The 18,771-nt window shown below is 49.7% G+C and overlaps 1 protein-coding gene across 2 annotated transcripts; it reads right to left on the bottom strand.

The window, feature by feature from the left end:
• Positions 1–160: 160 nt before the first annotated feature.
• On the bottom strand, positions 161–17,633 carry prdm6 (PR domain containing 6). Of its 2 annotated transcripts, none has more exons than XM_052068952.1 (9): positions 17,488–17,633; positions 15,670–16,193; positions 11,895–12,046; positions 10,974–11,132; positions 8,975–9,102; positions 7,941–8,065; positions 7,454–7,835; positions 5,566–5,742; positions 161–1,576 (listed from the first exon to the last, which is right to left on the bottom strand). In XM_052068952.1, exons 2-9 carry the CDS (start codon positions 16,178–16,180, stop codon positions 1,453–1,455), a joined length of 1,758 nt encoding a protein of 585 aa, XP_051924912.1. In that variant the 5' UTR covers positions 16,181–16,193; positions 17,488–17,633; the 3' UTR covers positions 161–1,452. The 2 variants fall into 2 exon arrangements, with proteins under 2 accessions (XP_051924912.1, XP_051924913.1); XM_052068953.1 differs by having other exon boundaries at positions 9,032–9,102.
• Between the last annotated feature and the right edge of the window lie 1,138 nt (positions 17,634–18,771).

The raw sequence follows: 18,771 nt of genomic DNA, 5'->3' as shown, positions 1-18,771 counted from the left end.
TCCGCATTTGCACGCCGACGGACGAACCGAGCGATTCCCAGCGCGCCGTCGTTTATCGTGCGTCCATTTTGGACGCGGCGACATCGGAAAGCTTTTGCGACCACGCTGTTGGAAATCTGAAATGACGACGTGACAAACGAAAACGATTCATCTTCACCAGTTGACAAAAATGGACTCCCTTTATTTGAACCTCGTTTTCTTCTTCAGGTCTGGCGCGTTTCATTTTTTTAAATCATGCAAACGTGAATGAGACATTGGGCGGACGCGTTTTGTTTTCCCGCCTCAAGTACACAAAGTCATCCGTCTCGTCTTCGCAGCAGCAAACTTTCTGTCCAAGCTTAAAGCGGGGCGCACACGTTTGCGTTCACTTGCTGGCTGATCACAAACTCAAAATGGGGACCATTATCGGGATGTGTGGAACCTCCGAAGCGGACTTGGATGTCCCACATTATTGTTCATTCCGCGAGTTTGGCACGTAAAACAAAAAAAAAAGAAAGAAAAAGACATTTCAACAAAACAATCCGAAAACTTTGGTACAAAAACCAGCAGTTGCACCCAAAACTTGGGATGATGCCAACGCGTGAAGCCGACGATGCGCTACGTTAAATAACTTCACAAGTCAAAGTGCCGCCGCAAGATAAATATTCTTTTTTTTTTTCTCTCTCATTTTAATTTTCCTTCGTTCATGACGTCCGTGACATTTCTTTTGGTTTCTGCCTCCTTTGGTGTGTGTGTGTGTGTGTTTCTTTGTCCGCTAAATCTCCAACATAAAGTTGGACAGTCTTTGGTTTGCTTGTGTGGTTGTCAAACCTTCCGTCGTCTCGTTTGTGGGGGGGGTTGGAGGGGGAGACAAGTCATAGCTGCAGTGAGCCTCCTTGCCACAGGAGGGCGCTTCTCAAAGTGGTCCTCTCCCCGGACAGACCACAGAAGTTCAAGGAGAACATGAGGGGAACGCTGGTCTTTGGTCTTATTCTGATGCAATCTCGGAAGCACTTTGGGGTCACGCCGGCAAGTCGACTTTGTCGGCAATTTTGCGGAACTTTGGCAAAAGTTGGCTTGACGATTGAGGATAACATTGATGGACCTTTGGTTGGGGCGACTTCAGCACAACTTGGGTAGGATGTGGACAGACATTGATTGGATTCGGGGATCTTGCTGATCTTTGGTAGAACGTCACTCGAAGTTTAGAAGGGTGTTGGGACAACACGGGTAGAAGAAAAATTGGGTGCGACGATTGAGGAAGGACACGGGAAGAGCTTTGAACCCGGCGAGAACGTCAGTAGTGGTTTGCGAGAGCTTTGGTAGAACATCAGTAGAACAGTGGCGGGAAGTTGGGCCAACTCCGTTGGCGCTTTGGTGGGGAGAACTTTGGTCGTGCTTTGGTACGTCGTCGTCAGCGGAGCGGCGGCGGAGGGAGGACGGACGGCGGCTTCCGCCGGCTCGCGTCGGGTTCTAGTCCACCTCGATGGACTCGCCGCCCACCGATCCGTCGCCGTTGGGTTTACATTCGTTGGGTAATCTCTGGTGACGGCTCAGCTGGGTGGCCTGAGTGAAACTGCGCTCGCAACGCTCGCATCTGAACAACGGAGAGAGAAAAAAAAAAAAACATGAGCCGTGTTGAAATACAGTTTGAAACCCGATTCGGATTGCGACTGAGCAACAAGCAGTTAAAATCACAAATACAGTGTTAAAAACAACATCAAATAAGATAAGAAAAAATACAACAAAAATAAATAAAAATAATGGCTTTATGGTCCGAGTGAATAGGCTTGTCAGATGTGTTTTGAGGCTGGATTTGAAATGTGTTGATGAGGCTGTGTTACGAAGGTCAGCTGGGAGTGAGTTCCAAAGCTGGGGAGCAGAGCGACTGAAGGCTCTGTTTCCCATGGTGACGAGGCGAGCAGAAATTTTTAGCCGAAAAAAAAATACCGTGTATACTACGGTGTTTTTGGACGAAAAAAACGACCATGTATAGTAATGAATTTTGGGATGAAATTTTTAGCCGAATAAAATGACCATGTATAGTAAAGCGTTTTTCGACAAAAAAAAGACCATGTATAGTAAGGCGTTTTTAGCCGAAAAAAATGACAATGTATAGTAAAGCGTTTTTCGACAAAAAAAACCAACCATGTATTGTAAGACGTTTTTAGCCAAAAAAAACCCGACCATGTATAGTAAGGCGTTTTTGACCGGAAAAAAAAGACCATGTATAGTAAGGCGTTTTTCGACCAAAAAAAACGACCATGTGTAAGGCGTTTTAACCCAAAAAAACGACCATGTATAGTAAAGTGTTTTTCGACGAAAAAAACGGCCATGTATAGTAAAGCGTTTTTCGACCAAAAAAAACGATCATGTATAGTAAGGCGTTTTTCGACGAAAAAAACGGCCATGCATAGTAAGGCGTTTTTCGACCAAAAAAAACCCACCATGTATAGTAAGGCGTTTTTTGACGAAACAAATGACCATGTATAGTAAGGCGTTTTCGATGAAAAAAAACGACCATGTATAGTAAAGCGTTTTTCGACAAAAAAAAACGACCATGTATAGTAAGGCGTTTTTCGACGAAAAAAAACAACCATGTATTGTATGACGTTTTTAGCCCCAAAAAACGACCATGTATAGTAAGGCGTTTTTAGCCGATAAAAACAACCATGTATAGTAAGACGTTTTTAGCCGATAAAAACGACCATGTATAGTAAGGCATTTTTAGCCCAAAAAAACGACCATGTATAGTAAGGCATTTTTAGCCCAAAAAAACGACCATGTATAGTAAGGCATTTTTAGCCCAAAAAAACGACCATGTATAGTAAGGCATTTTTAGCCCAAAAAAACGACCATGTATAGTAAGGCGTTTTTGACCGAAAAAAAACAAGCATGTATAGTAAGACGTTTTTAGCTGATAAAAACAACCATGTATAGTAAGGCGTTTTTCAACGAAAAAAAACAACAACCATGCATTGTCATTTTAGAGCCGAAAGAAACGACCATGATTAATAAAAAAAACACAAAAACTCCAATGCTCAAAGTGGTACTTTGGCTCAATGGTAGAGTGATGGAGTGCCACACCTGAGGTTGAGTGTTCGATCCCTGGTCGTTGCAACAATGTCTACTCTTTAACCACCATATACAACTTATTTGAGGAAAAACCCAAAACAACCCAAAGACTCATCGCGGTGGTGCGTTAGCTCAGTGGTAGAAAGCTCAAGTCCCAAATCCGGCGATTGGGTGTTTGATTCTCAGTGCTTGCAACAAGGTCACATTTTTCTTTCACCACTATTTGCAGCTTTATTGAAGACAACACAAAACAAACAAGCAGTTATGTGGTGGTGTGGCTCAGGGGTAGAAAAACCATGTCCCAAATTAGCGGTTGAGTGTTCAATCCCCAGAAGTTGCAACCATATCCCTTCTTTCTTTGACCAACATGATAAGTGGGCTTATTGAAGTCGTTTTTGTATATTTGACCATGTATAGTAAGGCGTTTTCAGCCCAAAAAAACGACCATGTATAGTAAGGCGTTTTTCACTATACATTGTCGTTTTTTTCGTAGAAAAACGCCTTACTATATACATGGTCATTTTTTTTTGTCGAAAAACGCTTTACTATACATGGTCGTTTTTTCCGGCTAAAAACGCCTTACTATACATGGTCGTTTTTTTGGGTTAAAACGCCTTACTAAACATGGTCGTTTTTTTTTTGTCGAAAAACGTCTTACTATGCATGGTCGTTTTTTTCCAGCTAAAAACGCCTTACTATACATGATAGTTTTTTTCGGCTAAAAATGCCTTACTATACATGGTCGTTTTTTTGGTCCAAAAACGCTTTACTATCCATGGTCGTTTATTCGGCTAAAAACACCTTACTTCACATGATCGTTTTTTTTCGGTCAAAAACGCCTTACTATACATGGTCGTTTTTTTCGGTCAAAAACGCCTTACTATACATGGTCGTTTTTTTGGTCCAAAAACGCTTTACTATCCATGGTCATTTTTTTGGCTAAAAACGCCTTACTATACATGGCCGTTTTTTTTTGTCTAAAAAAGCCTTACTATAAATGGTAGTTTTTTGGGGGCTAGAAACGCCTTACTTCACATGGTCGTTTTTTTTCGGTCAAAAACGCCTTACTATACATGGTCGTTTTTTTTGTCCAAAAACGCTTTACTATTCATGGTCGTTTTTTTGGCTAAAAACGCCTTACTTCACATGGTCGTTTTTTTGGCTAAAAACGCCTTACTTCACATGGTCGTTTTTTTGGCTAAAAACGCCTTACTTCACATGGTCGTTTTTTTCGGTTAAAAATGCCTTACTATACATGGTCCTTTTTTTTGTCTAAAAACGCCTTACTATCCATGGTCGTTTTTTTTCGGCGAAAAACGCCTTACTAAACATGGTCGTTTTTTTTTTTGTCGAAAAACGTCTTACTATGCATGGTCGTTTTATTTTCCGGCTAAAAACGTCTTATGGAACATGGTCATTTTTTTCGGGCCACTGATTTTCAGCATGACGTCTGTGATCCACTGGTGAAAGGACCCTTCGATCCTCTCCTCTTTCATCTCTAACTGACAACAACAACAAAGCGTATGCAGAAAAGTGGTGAAGATTGCACGACTATGCACGACTATTCTGTCTCTTATGTGTTGTGTTGTGTTATTTTGACTTCAAAATGGTGCCGCGTGAGTGGCTGCCTTTTTTTTTTGTTCTTCTCCTTCTCCATTTCATCACTTTGCTGCTGTGAATCGTGAATTTCTCAATTTTGAGACTAATCAAGGTTTTCTCATCTTCCGTCCTTCCGCAAGGCGTGTGTTGCACGTGCTTCTGTCGCTCGCGTGCCTCGTGATGCAAACGAGCGAGTGGATGGTGACGCTCTTGCCATGACATCATCCCGTCCATTACTCGGGGATTCACACGCGCGTGCACGTCCGCGAGCGCTGTGTCGTCAGGCGTAATCGACGTTGACAGTACAAAGTGCGCGCGCGAGGTCAACGGGAGCAGTCCGCCGAAATTGCCGCTGTGATCTTCACACACACGCCCGCGTGCTCGTCAATAATCTATCAAGCCAGCTGCTGAGGGGAATTCCCATCACACACCCGCGCACGCGCACACCGTGTCACCCCCAATTGAGGGAGACTTTTAAGTCTGACGGGGGTACGTGCGATTTTAGTATTTTTGTTGTTGGAATTGATGAGGTGGGCGGCACGGTGTCCAAGCGCTTCGCATGTGCGCCTCGCAGCGCTGACCTTGAATTTATTTTAAAAAAAGGACGACTCGGCGACGCTTTTTCGCCGACAGAAGTTGATTGACACCTCGCCGCGATCGGTCATCGACGGCGCCTCGCTCGGCGTGACCTCGGCGCCGTCCTCGCTAATTGCATCCGAGCGGCGGCGCCGCGGCGGCCATTAGCACGCCGCTCAATTCGATTTGGCCTGACGAGCGTACGGAAGCCGTTAAGCGGCCGACGCCACCCGTGACGGCGGATCCGCCTCGGCGAAGCTTTCGCCTTGAAATTAGGGAGCGCGCGGTGGCGGTGGGGCGGGGTTTTAAACGAGGCTTTTGAAAATGTGGACTTACTTGAAGGGCTTCTCGCCCGTGTGCGTGCGTATGTGGTTGTTGAGCGTGGTGGCGCCGGCGAAGGCGCGTCCGCAGTAGCCGCACTTGAAGGGCCGGTCGCTGGAGTGCGTCACCACGTGGTTGCGCAACTCCGACGGCTGCGAGAAGGACAGCGAGCAGTGGCCGCACTGGTACGGCCTTCGCCGGGCGGGAACCACCCCAGGAACACAAGAGAATAGAGAAGGAGGCGTTGGTCAGTGACGCCCCATGGCGGCAGCAGCAACAATCACACTTGGGGGGGGGGGGGGTGAAAACCTGGATCGTGGTCAGCTGATTGTGCCGACGAGCTAACGTTGACGAGCTAACATTGTCGCGAGCTACGCAAGCTAAGCAAGCTAGCTTCAAAGGAACGAATTTGATCTTTGGCGCCCCCTTGTGGACACAGCAGCAACACATCCCAACACACGCACTGTAAACACAAACGGACGCGCAGACACACGTCTTTCGCGCAGAAAAAAACGACAAGCTCACACAACGCAAACATTTCCATGCGTTTTAAAGAAAAGAGAAAAAAAAGGAAAGTTCTTTCGCAGCTTGGCGCAGCGCGCGCGCTCGTTTGTCGGGCGGTAGGCGCCGGACGGCTTTATTATTTCTTATTTATTCCTTTGCGCTTTTCTACGAGGCCGCCATCGATCGGGAATACTCGGGAGTGATCAAGGGGGGGCCACTTTTGGATTTATTTCTTCAAACGGGGCGCCGAGATGAAGGCGCGCTTGTTTTATTGCACACCGCCGCGCGACAACGGCTAAGCGGCAAAGTCCCCCCGCCGGGATGTGACAAGAGAGAAAACCGAGGGCCTCAAACGGGGTTTGAAGGCGACGTGTCCGGCGCCGCTCGCCGATGTGCGAGCGGCGCGATGATGACGCGCCGGCGCGCTCGGGAGCGGAGATGATAAATCGGCGCTCGCGCTCGATCGATACGCAATCAATCATCTGTCACATCTTCTTCCCGTCGTCCGCATCCTCGCGTCCGCACGATTGATGAAAGCGAGACTCGCTCACGTGATGGTCACACGACCGACTGCGAGGGGCAGGGGGGGGGGGGGGGGGGGGGGCTCGCATTGATTTTATTTCCCTTTGACTTTTTGGGCCCCGAGACCAAGCGGTGGTCCCAAAGAGGACGACTTGAAGATGTTGCTTGATTTGCCGACGACAATTTTGGGGGTTTCCCGCGGCAACGGGTGTCGAGTTTTGCCGCGTTTGCCACTTTTGCACGTGGGCACAGACTTTTTCCATTTTCTCTCGCATTTATTGAAGCGGCGACTCCGGGTGACTGCGGCAACCGCAGCTCCTCCACCGCCGCCAGCTGTGATTTATCTACACACACGCGTGTCCCCGCTCTGCATGACAAAACTAAAATCGGCGCTTGCGGTATATTGATGTCCGCCGTTGACTGCGTCTCGTCCGGTCAAGTCAATTCCGGTCCAGTCCAGTCCAGTGCAGAGTCGAGGCCGGCCGGGCCCTCGTTCCAGTCCGGTCCGCCATGTTGAGCCTGTTCTGGTCCCGCCTCCCGCCCCATCAAGTCTCTCCGCCGGTCCAGTTCAATGGACTCCAGACGCGTGGAGTCTCACAACGTCCCGTCTGTCCGAGTACATTCAACCATAGTCCGCTCGAGTCTTGTCCTCTCGTGTCCATCTCACCGCGTGCGGTCTCTTCTATTCTAATCCGCTCTGGTCTGGTCCAGTCCGTCGGAGTCTACCGCGGCTCGTGGTCTACGTCAAGTCGACTCCGGTCCAGTCGAGCGGCTCCGGCTCAGGTTTTCAGTCGATGGTCGTCTCGCCCCGTCCGGTCCGGGCTCATCCGGTTCCCCCTCGCGGTCCGCTCGATGGCGACGGCGTTTATCGACAGACCTGTCTGGGTTTTGCGGGCAGACGTGCATCTGCAGCAGGATCCTCTGCGTGAAGGTCTTGAAGCACTGTCCGCACTTCCACAGATGCCAGTCGCTGAACTCGCTGCTGAGCTGGCTGGTGGACGTGGGACTGGCCAGGACCCTTTGGTTCTTGGAGGACAGCTGGCCGAAGGAGGACTCGGACGACGGGAACGGCGCGCCGCTCTTGTCCGCCGCCGAGAAACTTCTGCCGCACGCCATCTGAGGGAAGACCATGGAGCGGGCGGACGACGGCGCTTTGCCGCTTTTGCCGAAGGCTTGTTGCTGCTGCTGCTGCTGCTGCTGCTGCTGCTGCGAGGACTCCTGACGAGACATCGCCTCCGACACCGACGCCGGCACGTTCACTTCACACACAAAAGAGCAACTTTTCAATCTGGGGACCTCGACGCGCCGAGGATCCGCGCGACGAATGAGAGCGCGGCAGAGGAAAGAACGATGAAGTCCCTCACGGTTTTCGTCCTGGGCGACGCACTGCAGCGGAATTCCGAAGAAGGAAGTGTACGAGTCGTTGTACCAAACGAGGAGCTCGCTTCCTCGGGGGATGTCCAGGCACGCCCGGTAGAAGATGCTCGACCTAACAAGGCACAAAAGGAAAATTGTCGAAGGAAAAGCCGCACTTTGGACGCCATCGCTCACGTTGCAAACGCTCAAGCGCTTCGGTTGACCACGGCAGGGGGGCGGGAGTGGGGGGGGGTGCAGGGTCTTTTGATGATCTCTTTGGACCCCCTCCAGCCGCTTTCTGCGGCTGCTCTGTCACTCTCGGATTTGTTTGGAAGAAAAAAGGTGTCGCGGTCAAGAGCGAGCGCGTCCCCCTCCGCAAGGCAGCGGGCGTGTTTCTTTTTCATACCTGACCGCCCGATGAGACGCTTTGATGTGCGACACCAGCCGGCTCGGTGCAGCAGCGAGCGCAGATGAAAAGCGTCAACCCCCCTCCGCCCATCCCCCCCCCGCCCCCCCCCCCCCCACCACCTCATTCTTTCCTTTCATCTGATGTGAGGTCAGGGGGTATGTTTGATTTACAGCCCGGCCCCTCCTGACTATGTTGGCCCCACCCCTCCCGGGTGCCCTGAGACAAAATAAAACACGCTTGACATAAGGCAACTTTTGACACCCTAGGAAAAAAAAAGAAAAAAAAAGTGCTACATTTAGCATTCGCCACGTTAGCGATGAGCTCCAAACAAGTCCTGTCCAAAGTAGCGTAAGCGACGCTAACCTCAACTAAGCTCAACTACGAAGAACATCGAAAGGAAAATGGGAACGCGAGCGATGACATCCCGAGGACGTTGAGAAACGGAAGCGTGTCGACGACCCGGATGCTCAAAAAAAATCTCAATTAATTCTGTTCCGGCACGAGAAGAGGAACGACGCGAGGCCGAGAGCACGAAGCAGCCTCATCCGACGCCAGCTCAAAAAGGCGATCGCGTGTTCAGTCGCTCTTGACGACAAAGCTAAGCGTTAGCATGTAGCACTAGCGGGTTTGTACCTGTACTGAACGACCATCATGTTCTGCTCTCCGCAGTGTCGGGCGCATCGGATGTACCTCATCCAGCTCGATTTGGCCGGATCGTTGCCGTCCAGGAAGTGACACAAGGTTCCCTCGGAGTCGTAAATCTGAAACACACGAGCGGCGACCGTTCATTGGACGCTGCTTTGGCTTGACGCCGGCGTTCGCGGCGATTCCATGCGGCCGCACAGGCCCGCACATCCCCCCCCCCCACCGCCGCAATTATTTGGATCCAACCGGGTTCTCTTTCACAAGTTGTTCACGGCCGATCAAAGCCGCTGGGGACTCGGAGACATCATTTAGCGTACCGTGGCAAGGCAAAGTGTTTAGCGCACTTTCTTCTGTCTTCCTCCATTATCCTTGTTTGACTTCAAAGACCACACAGGCGCGATCCAGGATGACTTTGTTCACGCTAGCCTGCGCCCGTTGGCCCCGTTTATCAAGACGCGCGGGACGTGTGTTTGCGCGGCGAAAGCCACTAATGCAGTCGCCGTTATCGAAAGCCGAGTGCGAGATAGGCGCTCGGTTGCGCTCACCTCGCGCTAAAACGCACTTAGCGCCGGGAGCCCGTCACGCCAGGGATGATAAAAGACGCGCGGGCGCCGCCCGAGATTTTCCGCACTTTGTCCCGCCCGATAACGGCTTTTGATTTCGGGAAGGCCCGAGCGGCGCCGGGCACGACTTTGCACGACGGGCGCCGCTGTCGTGGTGCTTATAGAGTCCAAATGGTGGAAAAGTGTTTGTGAGGGAAGATCGATGATCCCGCGCTTGAGTTGTACACAAAATCAATCCCGGCCGCTAATTCTGCCGTTATCTGCTCTCTTCATCGGCGCAACTCCTCTTCCTCGCCCCGGCCGTCCCCGCTTGGCGTTTTTCCAGATGACTCCCGGTCATCTTCCGTAACGGGAGATGGGAAAAGAACAAAACGAGGCCCGAGCAGTTTGCTCCGCGATCTATTGCCGTTTGCTCCGCGATCGGCGATCGCGAGGCGCTCGCGATTGTTGCGTTCGGCCGGCCTTCGAAACAAAGCAAATGTAAATGCGGCGCGCCAGCCCCCCCCCCCCCCTGCCGCCGCCGCCATCATGCTCTCGGCGAGCCGCCTCATCCATCAGCTCATCGGACGTCCCAAAATATTTGCACAAGCGCTCGCCGTGCTTTCTCACACTACAAGCCCGTGGGGGCGGGGCCTGCACCGGGAAAGCGATCGGATGCCGCCGCACGCACGCACACGTGGACCTCAACCCACTCGCGCACCTCCAATGTCGAATTTTGGACAAAGCGCTCCAAAAATAGGACGGCGAAGGAAGCCATTTTGCGACTGCAAACGAGCCAGCCAGCGCCAAAACTTTGTTTTCGGACCGTCGCGAGCGGCCATAACTAAAATCTCTTTGCAGACGCAGCGACGGCCGCGGCGATGATGTCATTGCGGTCGTTGAGGAACGCGCCGAAAGACGGCCGGCCGGCAAATAAAAGCCTTTTACGACATTCCGACGGGCCCGGCGGGATTGCGGGAATGCTCCTCGCGGGCGTCGCGCTAGCAAAATATTTGGCCGCCTCGCTTTGCTTGGCGGGGCTTTGCTTTCTCTGCCGCCGTGACGGCCTCGTGACCGCGTCATCCCTTTCGGGGGTCTGGAAGCGTGCGGCTTTCCGACGGGAATCTTCCGCTTCTCTGTTGAGCTTCCACTCGGGAAACCTCCGACGTTCTGGGCTAGACATGCATTGAGTTGGCGCCTCGTGTGGATGGGCTTGGAATTGCACCGAATCGGGCATGACCGCCAAGTTCAATGGAAAGAGTTTTTCTCTGGTTCTCTCGGTCTTCGTTCGTCACGTCCGATTTTGACCCGACTAAGCCGCCTCACGTCCAACTCCCGCTGTGGAGTTCGCACAATGCGTTCACACGACGCCCCCCACCCCCCCGATGCCATTTTGTGTGCATCAAATTCGGATGTCAGCATCTTTCAAAACAGCAGCGGGTTACCTCCCACAAGTGCCGCGTGTTCCTGGAGGCTCCGCAACGGACTTTGTCCAGCGTGAGCAGGGTGCCCTGGAAGGGTCCGATCCAGGTACCCTGGGGAATCCTTTGGGCGGCGCAGATTCCGTACCCCAGGCCGGGTAGGGTACTGGTGCAGAGACACACCTACACGTACACACAAGTGATTGATGGATGAAGAGTTTCGAGAAGAAGACAATTGAAGTGGAGCTTTAGTTCGAGGTATCAAATAATCGCATTAATTGTGATTAATTAATCGCATCACATTTAGCATGTTATTTTTTTTAATTGCGTTAATCTATATTTTATTGCCTTTATCGTTTCTGTGGGTGCATTGCTTTTTTTTTCTTTTTACGTGTTGGCTTTCTATGTTCGAGTTGCTGAGGGTGGGGGAACAACTTGGATATCGATTGGCAAGTTCAGTGTTGTTCAGGTCAGTATTGCTCAGAAAATTGTTCTTACTGTTTTTGATATGTTATCCTAAGCACCTTTTAAGTTATTTTTATTTTTTTAATTCTTTGGAGATTTACAAAAACAAACAAAATAGTGATATTCCCCCTCATGGTCGAAACAGGTACGACTTTGTCTAGTCTCAAATACAGCAGTAAATGTAAGTAGATGGCATCGGTGCAAGTCTGCTGAAAAAAACAATCAAATACGTTATAATGCCACCTTTTCTTTTATCTTTTGATCTGCCTCAATAATGTAACGAATTTAAAATGAAAATTGGGGTTTTCTCCGTAATTTTTCGATGAGATTAAAATATAGATTAATTACAGACCCTAATTAATTAATCGCACCAAAATGTTTAATTGCCTGACAGCACTAGTTTTAATTCCCAAATCCTAAAATTGGCAGCTCAAGTCAAGTGACGCTCTCTGTGGGGGGGTTATGCGGGGGGGTCCTCACCTCTCGGGGCAGATCTCTGAGCCAGTCGGGAACGTCGGGAAGGGGGAGGGGCGCCGGGGCGGTGCCGCTGGTGCCCACAAGCCTCCGCAAGGAGTGAAGCGGTCCGTGCATGGGACACTCGCCGTTGCGGTTGTCGGCGCACATGTCGCAGCCTGCAAGAGGACGCTCAACGTGAGGGAGGGAACGTTGGGGAAACGCCGCGCCTCGCTCAGCCGCCGTGCTTTCCCAAAGGATTTGCGTGACCCGTTCCGGGTCGCAAAGGTGACGTCCAATTCATGCGGGGTTGAAACCCGAGTCCCCGCTCACGTCCGCTTCATCTCCATTTCAAAGCCGCTTCGCACCTCATACAAGCCATTTTGTGGAGGTTGACCTTTGACCCGAGTAACACCGAAGCCGCTTCAGACCTGGTTCACATTCTTGGCTGGTCCCGGCTTTCAACCGAGTGTCAAGATTGTGCCCCCCAATGGGTCTCACATTCAGATTCAGACCTGGCAGACGAGGTGCACACCCGATTCCCACTTGAGTCAACAGCCCGTTTACACCGGGGGTCATACCGGGTTCAAACCTGTTCTGGTCAATTTCAGCGTTGCTTTCACAGCGAACTGGCGCCAAATTGGCAACCGGTTCAAAGTCTGAGTCAAAGCCGCTTTCCGCTGCTTTCGGCAGCGCTCGGGTTGCATTTCCAGCTGGCTCGCCACAGTCGCAAAACGGTTTCACTCGAGCTGGTTTCACACACCGCGCTCGCGACTATGCGGCTCAAGTTTTTGCACCTGCGTCAAATCTGCTCACCCCCTCTATTCCCGTCCCGCTGCCTTTTGGGGGAGGGGGGGGGGGCTACCGCTGCTCTCACCGGCAGTTTCCATCAGGTCCACTCTGTGCTCACGGGGCTTCCTGAATGTTCTTTTAAATGAAGCTTGTTTTTTTTCCCCTCGGGGGAGGGAGGGAGGGGGGGTTGTTGTTTTTCTTTAACATTTACAAGGTTGGCTTCGGCCGCACTGAAATCATTCCTGACATATTTGCGTCCCGAGCGCGGCGGGGTGAAACGCGTCAGTCGCAGCCTGACCAAGTGTGACACTAATTGACGTCAATAATGGACACGCCGATGATTATCTGGAGTTAAAAAAAAAAAAACACAACAAAAAAAGTCCCAGCAGGAAGTCTCGCTTGTTTTCTCTCGTCTTTTTCCCAAATCGGAACCATCGGCGGCGCGGGAAGAGTGACGGCCGCTGACGGATGAAGTCGGGAAATACGCGGCCGCTAAACGGGAACCGCGGCAAACAAACATTCCCAACTTTGGGACGCCCGGGAAATTGGCAGAGTCCACGTGGCCCCCGCTCGCTTCTCACGACAATCGGGAGCTTGTCTCCATGTTGCCGAGCAACAACATCACACACACACACACACACACGCATTCTTAGGACATGATAAGAACTGCAAAATGTTACGGCGCACTTTGCGTGCGTGCGTGGTGCCGTCACTGCCCCAAAACGAAAGGAGATTTTTTTGTATGCGATGACAAGAAGATGCGATGTTGTGTTCGTGTGTCGATGGATAAATGATTGATTTTTGGATCCACAAATCAATTCAATTTGTGGAGATTAAAAAGGAAAAAAAAAAAAATAGAGTGCCGTTGACAAATCCGGTTTTGCGCCGACTTGTTTGGCGGAGTGGTTTTCCCTTCCGGAGTCGGCTCCATTTTTGCTCTTTGAAATGACAAAAATTCATTTTGTGGTTTCAAGCGACTCACAAAAAAAAAAAAAAAAAGGGACATTGGCTTTTGAAGAAAACAAGCAAGACAACAAACGAGTCGCATCTGCTCAGTCAGAAAAGAAATCATAAAATGTGAGGCCACCAGGAAAAGGACTTTCAAGGACTTTCAAGGAGTTAACGACAAACGACCTTCGCTCTCCCATTTCTTGGTTCAGAAATGACATTTGTCGATTTTAATTCACAAACTCAAAATTGGTGGGGGGGAAAAAAAAAAAAAACTTCCTCCACATGTTGAGGAAAATAAATTAAAATTTATTGACCGATAAATTGTTCGGTCATGGATTAAATGCATTTTCTTTGTGTAAAAGATAAAGAGTTGTTGATTTAAAAAAAACATTTGATGACGAAGAAACGACATTTCTATCTGTTAAAAAAAAAAACAACGTCTTGATGGGGGGGGGTGAAATGTCAGCGTCGCTGACTAAGTGGAATTTTTTTGTTGAAAAACATGTTTTGAGGGGAAAAAATGACATTTTGGGGTTGTTGAGGAATAAATGCAATTGGGGGGTTAAAATGAGAAAATGAACAAAATTGTTGTGATTCGGGATTGAGGGTTCAGACACCCCCCCTACCCCCCCAAAAAAAATTTGTAGCATATCCAGGTGGAATGTGGCATGTGTCGTTGCTGCGATGAAATTAAAAATTATATATTATATATAAAAAATAATTATATATAGATTTTATACACACACACACACACACAGAGTTGATATATGAATAAGCGCTCCAAATAAAAAGTCTTGCTCATATTTTGCGTCGTGACTTGGTACTTTTTAAATGCCGTCACAATCTTACTTTGCGTAAGTCTTTTTTATTTGTGTGTGTGTGTGTGTGTGTGTGAGAGGGAGAGAAAGCGACCGCTTTATTTACACACACTAAACACTTCACTTTCAGACACACACACACACACACACGCACATGGCCCCCCGGGACCTCCGTACGGTTGTGTTGGGATGATAAATAGCGTTGCGCCGGATCGATCCCCCTCCCTTTTCGACCCCCTCATCTCCCCCAGCCTGCTACCCCCCACCCCCAACACACACACACACACACACACACACACCCCAAAACTATATGCAGCAATTAATTCCCGCTTGTCCCGCCATCCCTCATCGGCCCTGCCGCCGCGTATCGACGCAGATTACTGCTGATGAAGCGTTTTATCGCGCACGCGCGCGCACGCACGCGCCTTCATCACGTCGCTTCCGTGACAACTTTGAACGCGGCCCGAGACGTGAGCGCAAAACACGCGCCGGGAAGAAAATCGTCTCCGTTCGGACACTCGGATTGCAAATTGGAAATGATTTCAATGCGGAGACTTGAAGCCATTCGATTTTCAGCGGGCAAAAGTGATTTGAAAAAGCATTCAATTGTGTGTGTGTGTGTGTGTGTTTTATTTTATTCATTCATTCATTCATTATTTTATTTTATTTTATTTTTTAAATGAATGCACCTGTGCTAAATCCGCACGTTCAATGGAGATCATTCATTTTGCTCATCGATCATTTGAAAGTGAAACGTGATTGCGATCATCCCGGCTGGAGGTCGCTGACCTCTGACAGCCAAAAAGAATGCGCCCTCATTTTAAACATTTGATTTTGTACATTTCATTCTTTTTTTTTTAAAAAGAATTTTCCTCCAGTGATTATGTTTTTCGTTCATTGTTGCTTTGAATAAATATTCAGAGGCTGCAACATTAATTAATTAATTCACATTTGGAATGACCTTTGACATTTTTTGGGACGACGGTATTAAAATGGAAAGATTGTCAATGAAAAAAAAAAAAGACAATTAAAAATATGCAGATATAAAATATGGATGACGCGTGAAGAGTCCATTTGTCAGGGAACGAGGCAAAGCATCGATAATTTGAGGTGTGAAATGTTTTGAAAATGAGAGGGTGATTGTAAAGACAAAAAAAAAAAAAAAAGATTTCACGTTAAAAAGAAACCAAATGCCGGCTAAAAAAGCAGATGTGTCGTTTCACAAAAGTGGTCGTACGTACGGTTGTTGGCGTCGGCGTTGTGGCTGCTGACGGGTATGATCTCCATCCTCTGCTGTCCGTACAGGAAGTAGTCCAACTCCTCGGCGCTCAGCTTGGTCCCGCCCGCCGGCGCCGACGCCGACGCCGACGCGGCGGCCTTCCCGTCTTCCTCGCCGCCGCTCTTGACGCTGGAGGACACCACCCCGACGCCCCCGCAGCGCCGCTCCTTCGCTTGGAGGAGGCGTCCCAGCGCGGGGTTCTCGGCAGGGGGGGCCGCCGCCCCCGCCGCGTCCCCCCCGTGCCCCAACGGAGCCAGGGCCTGCCCGTAGAGCGCCATGTGCTGGGCGAGGGGATGTTGGGCCACCGCGGCGGCGGCGGCGGCGGCCCCCGAGGAGGAGGCGCAGTGCGGGGGTCCCGAGGGCAGCGGCGGCTTGCGCGGGAAAAGCTGCTGCCAGTGATGAAGGTACGCCGACGCGTCCACTTTGAGGAAGGCCGACGCCCCGCTCGCCGATGCCTCGCCCGGCTTCAGCATGGCGCCACGCCGTCTGCACGGGAGGGGGGGGGGGGGACAGCTGTCAATCGTCCGCGTCTCTCACGTCATGCCTTCCTTGGAGAAAAATCCATCTCGTGAATGACGGACGCCTCCCGTTCACCTTCTGACGTCACTGCGCACACTCGTGGCGATTGTATTTCAATTGCATTTGAAATGGCCAACGCGGGCGTCCCCCCCCCCCCCCCCCGTCGACTTTCACCACGTTCATGCGGGACGGCGAAATTTGCACATCAATGAGTCCATTTACCGCACATCATAGCCAGCGAGAAGGAAAAAAAAAAAAACACAACCCCCCCCCACACACACACTTTTCCATAAAAGAGTGAATCATAAAGAGCCCTCGTTTGATTGAGCGCATGGAAAATGTCGGAGAGTTGCTTTAGCGGCGGCAAAGAGGTCGAGTCCAACTTAACGACGGCGTCAGAGCGTCAACGAATTACAGGACGCATCAAAAAAAAAAAAAAAAAAACATCCCGAGCGCAGTTTTGATTGAGGATGGTGAAAATGAGGTACCGGAAAGAGGCGAACTTCAAAAAAACAAAAAAAAGTCAAGGAAATGAAAATTGCTTGAGGGGATGTCATCTTGAATTGAAGAATCAAAAGTTGAGTTTGGTGAAGTGATGGTGAGTGGCAGGTGGGGGAAAAAAAAAAAAAAAAAAAAAGGCCCCATTCTCACGGTCGGGCTGCAATTGATTAAAAAAAAAATGCTGCGGCTCAATTTCTTTTTCAATCAATGGAGACGCTCAATTTGGAATACGTCGAGATTTGAAATATGTCAAGATGAAGATCCGTCGACAGAATATGTTTTGATCATGATTTGAATCATCTCTCGTGTGCTACAAAAGCCGCAAGCCGAGCAGCACGCGTGCCGAGGCGCCGAAAAACATTTTCACACGGGTGCAAATACAATTTTTTTTTTTAAAGGAGCGCACGAGGGTGTCGCACGCGATCCGACGACTTTTTAAGGGTCAACTTGTGAATCGCACGCATGCAAAAAAAAAACAAAAAAAAACAACAACAGCACAAAAAACAAGCAACCAAACAAACAGCAAAACGTCCCAAAAGCACGTCGACGTGTTTGATTATTAAAACGTTGACGTGGTCTTTGAGTCGCGACGCCCGCAAAGTTTTTGCGGATGGAAGCAAAAAAAATATGTGATATTGGCAGTCCCCAAAATAAAAAATGAAGAAATTATGAAAAAGGGAGTTTAAAAAAAAAAGAGAGAAAAAGAAAGAATGCGTGAGAAGAAGAAGAAGAATCATAATCATCCAAATAAGAAGCTTACCGGTGCGGTGAGGCTGCGCGCGGGTGTGCGGCTGAGGAGCGCTGACGGCCAACCTCGATTCTTCTTCTTCATGGACGAACACTCGCGCACACGCACACACACACACACACACACACACACACACACTCCCTCCCTCACTTCTCGACCTTAAAGAAGAGGAGGAGGAGGAGGATGAAGAAGAGGAGGAAGATGATGATGTGTCCTGCTCGCCGCCGCAGCCAAAAAAAGCAGCATGTGACCATGTGCCGCACGCGCCCCCCCCCCACACACACACAGCCCCCCCTCTCTTTCTTCCCTCGGACCTCTGACACACACGTTTTCCCTGGTGACGCGCAAGTCTACATGTGAACTTTGAACTTGCACACTGACACATGAAACAAGCAAACTTGACTTTTTTGGTGCAAAAAAAAAAAAAAAAGTGGCTGGACAATTTTTGAAGTTTAAAAAAAAAATGACAAAGAACTAATTTGCATATCAGATCAGGCCCATCCCACCAGGAGTTAACTGGACGAACGAGTTTAATTCATTCGATGGTCAAGGTCGGAGCTGAAATGACTCAGACATAAATGAAGTTGCTACGTTCGGGTGAGTAGCACCCTCTGGTGGCATCATATGGTAATGATACGTGTTTGTTATTTGACAAGCAGTTGACGCTGACGCTGTCAACCCCCCCTCCACCCCCCATTCCCCAATTCTTCCTGTTTGAGGCACCCTGTTTGCCGTGAAGATTATTACTATTATTACTTGCTGATTGTCATTATTAGCCACACTAGTCTTGATTTCCTTAGCAACGCCCGTGTGTGTGTGCGTGTGCGTGTGTGTGTGTTTGTGTGTGTGTGTGTGCACGCAGACAAGACAGATTACAGCTGAGCTCATTGTGTTTTTGGGTCAGTCTTGTTATCCGCGACCCGTAGCTTGCTAGCCGTCTGCTATTAGGGCATGCAGACACACACACGCACACACACTCACACACACACAAGCGCACACACACACACAGAGCACATCAGTCAGCGAGCGCAGGCGCGGATAAGGACGCGGGCTAAACGGCAGAACACGTAAAGGCATGCGTTGTTATGACTAGCGTCGGCGTGACAGCCGCCATCCGTCATTCTGGCGAGCGGCTCTGGATTGATAAGGAACAAAAACACAAACACGCCAGCGACTCGGCATGAACTCTCGCCGGCCCAAAAGACACTTTTTCACGTTTTTTTTTTTTTTTTTAAAGAAAAATACTGGCGAGCGGACAGGAGAGAGGGAGGGGGGAGGGGGGAGGTCACCCCTGGC

This window comes from Hippocampus zosterae, chromosome 6 (genome assembly GCF_025434085.1).
Source record: "Hippocampus zosterae strain Florida chromosome 6, ASM2543408v3, whole genome shotgun sequence".
Taxonomy (NCBI): Eukaryota; Metazoa; Chordata; class Actinopteri; order Syngnathiformes; family Syngnathidae; genus Hippocampus; species Hippocampus zosterae.
This window is presented reverse-complemented; position numbering and strand designations above follow the sequence as displayed.

Excerpts from the sequence above, each read along its gene's own strand:
- prdm6 (XM_052068952.1), bottom strand. The coding sequence starts at position 16,180 with ATGCTGAAGCCGGGCGAGGCATCGGCGAGCGGGGCGTCGGCCTTCCTC. Across the intron at positions 11,133-11,894 it reads TCAGAGATCTGCCCCGAGAG|GTGTGTCTCTGCACCAGTAC; the intron begins GTGAGGACCCCC and ends GTGTACGTGTAG. Across the intron at positions 8,066-8,974 it reads ATGATGGTCGTTCAGTACAG|GTCGAGCATCTTCTACCGGG; the intron begins GTACAAACCCGC and ends GTGCCTTGTTAG.